The 12294-nt window shown below is 41.5% G+C and overlaps 1 protein-coding gene across 6 annotated transcripts in view; it reads right to left on the reverse strand.

Annotated features, from left to right (window-relative positions):
- The window catches only part of LOC115153310 (echinoderm microtubule-associated protein-like 6), a 90825-nt gene extending 81288 nt beyond the window's left edge, over positions 1-9537 (reverse strand). For all 6 annotated transcript variants that reach the window (XM_029698625.1, XM_029698624.1, XM_029698621.1 and 3 more), the window contains exon 1: positions 8172-9537. In XM_029698625.1, the coding sequence (XP_029554485.1) occupies positions 8172-8368 (197 nt within the window). In that variant the 5' untranslated portion in view covers positions 8369-9537. The remainder of the gene's footprint in view (positions 1-8171) is intronic.
- Positions 9538-12294: the final 2757 nt, after the last annotated feature.

Below are 12294 nucleotides of genomic sequence, written 5' to 3' on the forward strand. Positions count from 1 at the left end.
AAGTAAGGGACCTAGACAGCTGCCCTGGAGAATTCCTGATTCTACCTGGATTATGTTGGAGAGGCTTCCATTAAAGAACACCCTCTGTTCTGTTACAGGTAACTCTTTATCCACAATATAGCAGGGGGTGTAAAGCCATAACACATGTTTTTCCAGCAGCAGACTATGATCGATAATGTCAAAAGTCGCACTGAAGTCTAACAAAACAGCACTCAAAATATTTTTTGCATCAATTTCTCAGCCAATTATGAGTAATTTGTGTAAGTGCTGTGCTTGTTGAATGTCCTTTCCTATAAGCATGCTTGTCACGCTGGTATAAAGGTTTTGGAGGTGCAGGGATACATCATCTTGGTTTTTAATACACCCAAAACAAATGTATACAAAACACTGGGATGTACCCAAACAAAAGAGCAAGGGTAAACCTCATGGAACGACAAGGGACGAGACCCGTAATACACAAAGCACAAAACACGCAGCACAGGCTGAGACAACGTATAGGTACTCACACGACTAAAGGACATGGGAACAATAATCGACAGCCCAATGGGGAAACAGAGGGCACATTTATACAATTACAATCATTGAGGAATTGGAACCAGGTGTGTATAATATCACAGTTCAGTGCAGCCAAGAAGGCCGGTGACGTCGACCTCCGGTACTGGTGAACCGAATGAGCAGCAGTACAGGGGGGATCCATGACAGCGCTGAAAGTCTGTTATCAATTTGTTTACTGTAAAATAACATTGTATCTGGTCAACCACACTTTTTTCCAAAACTTTACTAAGGGTTGGTGACAGGCTGATTGGTCAGCTATTTGAGCTAGTAAAGGGGGCTTTACTATTCTTACGTAGCAGAATGACTTTTGCTTCCCTCCAGGCCTATGAGAACACACTTTCTAGTAGGCTTAAATTGAAGATATGGCAAATAGGAGTGGCAATATCGTCCGTCCAAGTTGTCAGACCCCGGTGGCTTGTCATTGTTGTTAAACAACAATAATGTTTTCACCTCTTCCACACTCACATTACGGAATTCAAAATTACAATTCTTGTCTTTCATAATTTGGTCAGATATACAGTACTTGGATGTGTAGTGTCAGCGTTTGTTGATGGCATGTCATATCTAAGTTTGATAAACTTGGAAATGAAAAAAATCATTAAAAGTAGTTGGCAATATCAGTCAGTTTTGTAATGAATGAGCCATCTGTTTCATTGAATGATGGAGCTGAGTTTGCCTTTTTTTCCCCAAAATTTCATTGAAGGTGCTCCAAAGCTTTTTACTATCATTCTTTATGTAATTATCTTTGTTTCATAGTGTAGTTTCTTCTTCTTCTTTTTATTCAGTTTAGTCACATGATTTCTCAATTTGCAGTACATTTGCCAATTGGTTGTGCATCCAGACTTATTTGCCATACCTTTTGCCTCAACCTTCTCAACCATAACATTTTTTCAATTCCTCATCAATCCATGGGGATTTAACAGTTTTTACAGTAATTTTGTTAATGGGTACATGTTTATTAGTAACTGGGATAACAATTTCATAAATGTGTCGTGCAACGTCTGTTTGCTCCTCATTACACACCACGGACCAACATATATTCTTTACATCAACAACATAGGAATCACTACAAATCATATTGTATGACCTCTTATACACTATATTAGGCCCAGCCTTTGAAACATTGGTTTTCCTAGATATGGCTACTATATTGTGATCACTACATCCAATGGATCTAGATACTGCTTTCAAGCAAATATCTGCAGCATTAGTAAAGATGTGATCAATACATGTTGATGATTTAATTCCTGTGCTGTTTGTAACTACCCTGGTAGGTTGACTGATAACCTGAACCAGGTTGCAGGCACTGGTTACAGTTTGAAGCTTTTTCTTTAGTGGGCAGCTTGATGAAAGCCAGTCAATATTTAAATCATCCAGAAAATATACCTCTATGTTGATATCACATACATTATCAAACATATCACACATGTTATCCTGATACTGACTGTTAGCACTTGGTGGTCTATAGCAGCTTCCCACCAGAATGGGCTTTAGGTGAGGCAGACGAACCTGTAGCCATATGATATGAATGTGTGTCTTGGCGGAGCAGTGTGTTAACAAGACAATCTATGTGTCAACAAAGTATATAATCGATGTGTCATCAACGTAATCAATATGTTGTCATAAGCACCCATGCAGTTACAATGTGTGTTTGTGAGACAGCTGGGCCCAGCTACACAGACAACCAATGGAATATCCCAGCACCGTTTATTAAATCCTGTTTTAATATACTGTAACATTGTCAATCATTATCAAGTCCAATTAACATAAACGAAAACATGCATTACCACTGAGAGAAAATTCTATGACTACACATTTTCTTTCCCTATCCACCCATCTATTTTTCAAAGGACTCCATATTCTAGAGAGGCAGAGAGGTGAGCCAGTAAAGGTCAGCGGCTCATTTGAAGTCTTCAGCTCCGTGAAATCAGGAGCACTTAGAGCCCAGCCTGGTGTTAATGGAGCATCATGGGAGCAGCTATCCGTCCGCCTCTGATCCAGTCATTAACCCTGATTAATGACACCAGCCCCCCCCCACCCCCTCCCACACACAAAGACACACACCATCGGCAATCCGTGCCCATCTCCCAGTCTCAGCGTGCTTTTTCTAATAAAGCTGATATTGTGGTGTCCCAGTCAGCTCCAGTAATGTATGCAAAGGTCATGAGGAGGAGACAGGATGGGGCAGTGCTGGGGAGAGGTTGACGGGGTCTTTGTATTTTCACTACAAGCCTTTTCAATCAGCGATACTACATAAAACAAATATAATCAACCATGTCATTGCACTAGCGTAATTGAATGACATCCTGGTGTAAGATTCCAGCTGGTTGATAAGTAGTAAAATAGTTGTAATAGCTTGTGACTAGGCTATATAAAGATTTGGCCAATTTAAAAAAAATAAATGTCAATAATGATTGTCACATACACCAGATAGATGCAATGCAATGTGTTTGTTTTACAGGTTCAGCCATAGTAGTACAGCACACCTGTAGCAAATTAGGGTTAAGTGCCTTGCTCAAGGGCACATCGGCAGATGTTTCACCATGTCGGCTCAGATAGTTGAACCAGCAACCCTTCGGTTACTGGCCCAACACTCTAACCGCTAGGCTACCAGCCACCCTTCAAGACTAGACTGTGGAGTGTGAATGTGACAATAGACTGTAAAGGTCTAGTTTAAAGACTTGTGTCACGATCGTCGTAATGATTGGACCAAGGCGCAGCGTGAGTAGCGTTCCACATCTTTATTATAACGTGAAACTTTAGCAAAATACAAAAACAATAAATGAATCAAACGAAACGTGAAGACAGTGAAGTGCAAACAGGCACCTACACAGAAACAAGATCCCACCAAAACACAGTGGGGAAATGGCTGCCTAAATATGATCCCCAATCAGAGACAACGCTAAACAGCTGCCTCTGATTGGGAACCATACCAAGCACACCAACATAGAAATAAACAACATAGAACACCCCCAGTCATGCCCTAACCTACTATACCATAGAGAACCAAGGGCTCTCTATGGTCAGGGCGTGAGAACTTGCTTGTCTGAGCATTGAAAGGGCTGTATGAAAGTGTGGTTGTGACCCGGTTCTTCCTACTTCTGTTTGGCTGGCAGTGACAGATACATCCGGAGCCGGGTTCTGCCCTGCAGCACTGACGGAAATGGGACAGCAGAGGGAGGACAGAGAACCAGAGCATGAGAGGAAGCAGTGGCACAGCCCGTCCGGGGCCAGGCAGGGGACGCCAGCCAAGGGTACGGCACTGTGAAACACACCAACCAGGGCCACAAGCACCAGTCACTTCCAGACAGAAAGACACATAAGAGTAACTCACATCTGAACCTGTGAGTTTAGCAAGAGCTTTTTTTCTTCCCTTTTTTGATTGCTCTTTTGTATCTGCCAAGGGCATGCATGTCTGTATGTAGCCTCGCTACTTTTATAGCCTCACTGCTGTACATAGCCTATCTTTTTACTGTTGTTTTATTTCTTTACCTACCTATTGTTCACTTAATACCTTTTATGCACTATTGGTTAGAGCCTGTAAGTAAGCATTTCACTGTAAGGTCTACACCTGTTGTATTTGGCGCACGTGACAAATAAACTTTGATTTGATCTCCATATGTTGGTATTACCTTAAGGATACAGCTGTTTAGATGGAGAGCATTCAAGAACCTGTTGTCCTTAAAACCACTGTAATTATACATAATTTTGTACTGTGCCCATCACTGACTCCAACACTGGGTGTCTCTGTGTCACATCACAGTACCACAGCATTAGGGTAAAGGTAATCTCGGTTAACCCAGAAATAAAATCTGGCGTAATTTGGTCAGATGTGTTTATGTAGTCTGTCCACGAGAGATTTGGATAAAGGCAACTACAATGGTGACTATTTTGTTGCAAGGGTACATGGGGAAAAGGAGATTAGGTCTGAAATAGTACTGAAAGTGGCTGGGTAATTCTAAAGCCTCACATAGAGGACACTGGAGTGTGTCCTCTTGAAAATAAGAGTCCTAAGGTAGGGGTTAACTTGAGACCACATAGCCAATCACAGTGTGAGGACCAGACTTCAATTCAACTTCAATTAGAGTAGGCAGCAGACAGACAGCAGCACATCCCTACGCCAAGAAATAATAACGTTGAGCTCAAATTGGAAAATGGAAACGACCTTAAGGTGCTGTGTGTATGTACTGTGATATTGAAAATGCATGTGACGTGTACAAGCCATGGAGCAGGGGGAACATTATTGGTATTCCTATAATGACTCCCTAACCATCCCTCTGCAAAAACGTATCTGCCTGCATGGACACACACAAATGCACAGATGTGGGAACACAGGCAGGAGTATAGACACCATATGCATGCACATACATAGACAATGACACAGGGACACACATACATGAACCTCATCACCCCCCACGCACAAGCCATATTTTCAACAGACTGACACATTTCACTTTCAGATGCACTCAATGCAAACTGGTCAATCAATAAATCCAATTTATTTGATGTCCTTTTTACATCAGCAGATGTCACAAAGTGCTTTACCGATACCCAGCCTCAGACCCCAAAGAACAAACAATACAGATGTAGAAGCACAGTGGCTTGGAAAAACTCCTTAGAAGGCAGGAACCTAGGAAGAAACCTAGAGAGGAACCAGGCACCGAGGGGTGGCCAGTCCTCTTCTGGCTGTATCGGGTGGAGATTTAAGAGGCCATTAAGGCCTGTTTCAAGACCATGGTCCCACAGAATAATAACACTCATTTACCTGTACATGTCAATCATATAAGCTCAATGCTTTCTCTTCCTCTTCATATTCATAGTTGAACGCAATCAAAGTCAGTGGGGAGACTTCTGCCTCTGTTGAGATGATGCCAGAGGGTCCTTTTAAAATAACTGCACCCTGTGTGAGTTCAAGATAGTCAAACTCCGGAAACTTGTGACTGTGTAAACCCCTTCAGCCTTCATGGAGCTGTGGCACAAAGTAGGTCTGATTTAATGACATCTTAACTCACTCTGGGTCCTCATTTCATGATTCTAAAGAGGATGTTGATCTTGAGGATGTCTTAGCAAAGTAACACCAAGGACAACCTGTTTAAAACTGAAGTCAGCCTGCAGGCGCCCACCACAAGGAGTCACTAGAGCACGATGAGCCAAATAAAGCCCCCCCCCCCCCGGCCAAACCCTCCCCTAACCCGGACGAAGCTGGGCCAATTGTGTGCCGCCCTATGAGACTCCCGGTCACGGCCGGTTGTGACATAGCCTGGGATCGAACCCGGGTTGGTAGTGATGACTCATGCCTCAAGCAGTGCCTTAGACCGCTGCGCCACTCGTGAGGACCCGTTTGGAGAAATCCGCAATACTTGTATATCACTCACAGATTTTGAGATAAAACTTACAGTATTTTAGGCTACATGGAAATAACATGAAGTAGCACATTTAACATGGTACATCGAAATAGGCTTTCCAGCTCTTTCCGAAACATGGGAAAGGTACCAACACTTCTATGTAGATGAAGCTGATCTGTATACTGGATGTTATAATTAATCACATCCATTGATCATGCAATGGGGTCTCTCCAAGTTCAGGTTCTGGCTGTTTCAATGGTTTCCCAGAACCTCTGGGTCCAGTGCTCCAGCTACCCTCAATATTGAGTGTATGACTAGAGAATGTGTAACAGGCATAAACATGTTTTAATGAACTATTCAATAAAAGTGAATCACTAAACAAATCCACTATATCTAGATCTATATATATCTGAAGGGGAGTAGGCCCAATTGTGTTACAAATCACGTTTTTTTTCTTCAGTTCTGGCCATGGAGACATGTAATAACTGTTCAACAGCAGGGAGTGTCCACTGAAAAGGCCTTTTTTCAGAAATGATAGGCCCAACATGGATTTAATTAATCAATATGACTGGCGCAATTACAGACCTAATCCATCAATACAATGACTGTGATAAAGTGTCTGCAGTAGAATGATTCCCTGACAGAGTGGAGAGCAATAACAGTGCACTATTTAAAACCCTTTCAACAAGGCTGGTAGCCTAGCGGTTAGGAGCGTTGGGCCAGTAACCGAAAGGTCGCTATTTAGAATCCATGAGCCGACTTGGTGAAAAATATGTCGAAGTGCCCTTGAGCAAGGCACTTAACCCTGATTGCTTCTGTAAGTCTGCTAAATGACTAAAATGTTATTGTTACCAAAGGAGATGAGGATGGATTGGTGTACAATCTCACCAGCACTCTAGGCCTCAACCAGTTTGATTGTGCTCTGTGACCTGAGGAGGACTTTGCATTGACTAGCTATGAACAGTGGCTTTGCAGAGAGCCTTGTAGTTTCAAGCATGACTGAGGACAACTACAGACCAGGGCTATTCATGTTTGTGTTTGGGTTGTTACTGTGGTTTGCTGGCACCAGCTTGGCTTGCTATCGCTGAACCACAACAAAGACCATCTGCACTGCCAGCTCATGCTCTCAAAAAAATACTATATTTGCATACAGAACCAAGAACTATACATTTCACACATCCCCCAGCCTCAACCCCTCTCCAGTGTGTGCTTTTACAGGGGGCACTGCTGCCAGAGTTGCAGGCATCCAAGGGAGACAAGAGCTTTTAAGGGCCTTTTTGGCTCTTGAATAACTATTGGAGTGAGGAACTGTGGGCCAGCTCCATGCTTTCAAATCATCATGGTTGCTGACTCAAAAAGCAAGGAGCTGTCCACCAGCTGGTGGCACTGAAATGGCTGTTTTGACATAGGTAGACGTGATGAGAGATCTAAGGAAAGTCATAGTACAAATAGTATGATCTCTGTGAATAGAATTCTTGCAATGACTCCCTCGGGTTATAGGCTCTCTGGACAGGCGAGGCTACACATTACATCTGCACAGTGACGGCTCACATGGCCACTGGACAGCGCAACACTGGAGTGATGCCATGAGTCAATTTATTGCTTTAATTAAGCTATTCATTGAGATCCACAGATTAAATAAAATGTGATTTTGATAATGATTTTATGATGTGATTTTGATAACTAGCTAAGAGAGGGACAGAGGAAATGGTATGTTTTAAAGTTGATCGGCTATGTGAACCGTAGTCACTTAGCAACCACCAGGTACTCTACCTTGCACCTTAGAGACTGCTGCCCTATGTACATAGTCAATGAACACTGGTCATTTTAATAATGTTTACATACTGTTTTACCCACTTTATATGTATATACTGTATCCTAGTCATGGATCCTCCTATATAACTAATGCTGTACACACCTTTTCTATTCATATAATGTCCATACTGTCTATACACACCATTATATATATATAGGACTATATTTTTATTCTGGACACTGACATTGCTCATTCTAATATTTCTTAATTTCTTTCTTTTTACTTTTTGGATTATGTGTGTATTGTTTTGTTTTGCTATGCATTACTGCACTGTTGGTGCTAGAAGCATTTAGCTGCACCTGCGATAACATCTGCAAATCTGTGTATGAGACAAATAAACTTTGATTTGAAATTATACATATTTTACACTTGTGCGGATTTTGTACGCATTCTATGACATACTTGTTGGTGTTGTTAGGCTGTAGTTAAAGAGATACATTCCAAGTAACACTCACCTTATAATGTCATCGTTGTGACCCAGGTAGAACTTCTGAGTGTGTTCTCTGGTATTGTAAACCACGCCGACTCCAGCCACGAAATAGACCACTTCTTTCCCAGCAGTGTAGTACAGGTTGTTTCGGCATTGATGCCCTCTGTACCCGTAGATCCATTCTAATCTCAATTGGCAACGCGGAGCAGTCCGATCCGCCATTATATTTGACAACTGTTTGTTTTGTGAATTATTCCACTCTAAAGTAGGCTACACGACAACACGGACCGCAGACATGCATATGCAAAGTTTATGGAAAACTCACTGATAAAATTTGAAAAATCCTAACAGATGTCATTTTCCTGTAGTCTAGGCTTTCGATCTTAAAATTAATTCCCGCATTCTACAGCAGATGTGCACATTGCGTTTTGAAGAAACACCAGCAAGGACACGACACCACACACCTCAGATCTATTCATAATTTTGGTTTTTAAAAACTGTGTTGCCTGAATGGTTACTATGTTAGGCTACTCTTAGAGACTGTGAATTAATGCATTATTTTCATAATCCCAAAAATATTTTTTCGCTCTTACCATTATGTCTTACTAAAGTTAATTTACTCCACATTAAATGCTATTTTATATGTATTTAAAATGGGTTCCTTTTCAAATGACAACGAAAACAGAAGAACTGGCCAAATAAACAAACAGCAAATGAACACAACTGCTAGAGGACTCGGCTGCTGCTGAAATATAATCCGGACACTAATCCTCAACTGTAACACCAGCCATAGTTACTACGGTTTTATACAATTCCCAAGACAATAACAAACAACTAAACATTTCAATCAAACAAACACGTAGAAAATAGGGCGAACATGCAATCTGTCTGTCGTCAATTGACAAATCTGGTTTAAGTAAATCCAAGAGTCGAAGTATTGTGAGGAATTACGGATTTTCACTGCAAATCACTCCGACAGAGTGCAAACTGTCTGACAGCCACAGCTGGTTCGCCGCTGTCAGAGTGAAGGCGTCCCAAAATGCAAATGATATGATAACTTCCGTGCAGAGGCAAACAATCTATGGGTTTCAAAACACAGTCGCTCACCGCGCGACTCCGTCGCATCTCCCGCATCTCAAATGGATTTGATGAAAATAGGGATTCCGGGCGGCAAGCGACAGAAGCCTATTACTCACATGGGCGAATGACAGGCGACGCCTATGATAAACCGGGGTGGAAAACTGAGCAGAGGTCTAGTACTGTGTTATTCATTTCGTATTAATATTAATGTAGCAACGTAATGGAGACTTTCCCCATCAAGTATTTAGCGTAATATTTTTCAGAACAGCCCCTCTCTATTTTCGAAATGCTATTACCACGTCGCTCTGCGAGCCACCCCTGCCCTGCCGCCGACGTTAAGCGGCCAGCTACACAGGTTTATGGGTATTGATGTGTTTATGTCTGTGGCATCCCCTCTCTCATTGGTCCAAAACATTGAAAACTACAACTACCAGTCAGCAGTGCTAAAGCGCTATCCAAGGTCCTGAAGACCTAAAGATACAACAAGACGTCGGTTAGCTATGAAAACAGAATGGCAGCTTCTGCGATCAGCAATAATTGAGTAAATTCATATGATAGAAATTTACTTTGATTTAATCCTGAAAATTTTAGGCCCTAATTAAAATAAAGGCATTACACTGAATAGGAACTGACTGAATCGAATAGCAACTGATAAATGTTTTTGTTACAAGTTGGATAGTAGATGATATTGGAGTTCAATCGCGAATAGGAATCTAAATTGGATGTAATAATCTAGCCTGAATAATATGAATATCAGGATTTATCAAATGGGAGAGAGTTGAACCAAAGGGAGTCCTCAACTGACATTGGATACTTCAGATCATACACAGATGCATTCTAGAACGGAATATCTCTTGGATCCATGGCTCTCCAAACTGAACACCAGTAGCCTATGCAACATTTTCTGTAAAAGGTTTAACAACCATAACCCCTTACTTATTATTAATATGCCCCTCTTTGACTGGGGCTGCAGGTAACCTTGTGGTTAGAGTGTTGGGCCAGTAACAGAAAGGTTGCTGGATTGAATCCCCAAGCTGACAAGGTAAAAATCTGTCCTTCTGCCCATAAACAAGGCAGTTAACCCACTGTTCCCCAGTAGGCCGTCATTGTAAATACGAATTTGTTCTTAACTGACTTGCCTAGTTAAATATATATGTATATTTTTTAAATCTCTTACATGTTTATATATGGAACAAGAGGTCTTTCTAGATGGAAACTGGACTCTTGGAATGGATGTTATGTAGATTGTTCTCAAATGCTAAGTAGAGCATACCATTCCCAGCCCCGTAGACAGCACTGAACGGTGACAGACTTTACTGGAGAGCCAGCGCAATCTACCATGCCATTCTTAGGGCCTCATATAGGGCTCTCTGTGAATATGTTGCGAGTGAGAGGAGTTGGCTGAATTAATATTCTTCTAGCACGCTAACAGTCATGTTCACAAAGACCTTGACTGACAACTCCCATGGGACTCTAGCAGTCTACCGATTCCTCAACATAGCAACTGCTCGAGGTTTGTATTACTGCTCCACCCAACCCAAGATCTGCTTGTGCTTAGCCAACTCCTCTGACATGTGTTGCCATGCACGCCATCAAGCATGGATGGTATGAGAATTATTGATAGAGGCATTAGATTAAGCACAAATGGAACTGGCTATACCCTATATACAGTAAGGTCCATTATTGGCACCCTTGATAAAGATGAGCAAAATATACTATAAAATAATTATAATACAAATACTGAGCTATATTGTATGCTAAAAAAAGGTCCAATTATATTATTTTATACTAATGCAATTGCTATTATTCATTTTAAACAGTCTTTTTTCTCAGCTTTATCAAGGGTTCCAATAATTTGATCTGACTGTATACCATACTATGCCCCAACCAGCCTGACCATAGCAACAGAATAAGCTTCTATATCACTGCCAAGCCTAATCTAACGATGACAACTGTTCACGTTGTCATGGTGCTGGGAGGGAGACAAAGCACTTGTTATACTTCCTTATGGTTTATAATTTGGTTGATGGCCTAATGTTACTTTGTTATAATACATAATCCCCTCCCTCACTCCTCTAACCAGGGCATGCTGGGTGAGTCTGTAAAAATAAGAGATGTTCTATGTTTGTGGTTTATTTCATGCACTGTTTGTGTGCAATCAAGCATCTAATTAAGTATTAGACAAGACTACTGTCTTGAATCCTGCCACATATTCCTTGTGACCAGTAAAATAAAAAATACTACAGATTCACAAATTAATTGCAAGTCACTGTTTGAATTGATGCAGTGGATAACTAGTTTCAAACTGTATTGATTTGTTGAGCACATGAATGCAAATGTGTATTCTTGCAGTGCAAGGTTTTTGATTGACATGAGAAACCTGGTTGTCAGGGTTGATAGAATAGACCTACCTACACAGTGTACAAAACATTAGGAACACCTTGCTAATATTGAGTTGCATCCCCTTTTGCCCTCAGAACAGCCTCAATTCGTCGGGGCGTGGACTTTACAAGGTGTTGAAAGCGTTCCACAGGGATGCTGGCCCATGTTGACTCCAATGCTTCCCACAGTTGTGTCAAGTTGGCTGGAAGTCCTTTAGGTGGTGGACCATTCTCGATACACATGGGAAACTGTTGACCGATGCACCTGGCACCTACTACCATACCATGTTCAAAGCCACTTCAATCTTTTGTCTTGCCCATTCACCCTCTGAATGGCACACATACACAATCCAAGTCTCAATTGTCTCAAAGCATAAAACGTATTCTTTAACCTGTCTCCTCCCCTTCATCTACACTGATTGAAGTGGATTTAACAGGTGACATTAATAAAGGATCTTAGCTTCCACCTGGTCAGTCTGTCGTGGAAAGAGTAGTTCCTAATGTTTTGTACACTCAGTGTATAATGTCCTTGTGTGAAGGGCAGTCTGAGTTCTCAGTTTACTAGTACTCTTGCGCCCTCTTGTGATAGAAGTGCTGACGGAACATCACTGCGCTCTCCCAAAACGAGAGCATAGTCAAATTGATAATCTAAAAAACAAACACACACACACACACACACACACACAC

This window comes from Salmo trutta, chromosome 18, assembly GCF_901001165.1.
Source record: "Salmo trutta chromosome 18, fSalTru1.1, whole genome shotgun sequence".
In the NCBI taxonomy this organism is placed as follows: Eukaryota; Metazoa; Chordata; class Actinopteri; order Salmoniformes; family Salmonidae; genus Salmo; species Salmo trutta.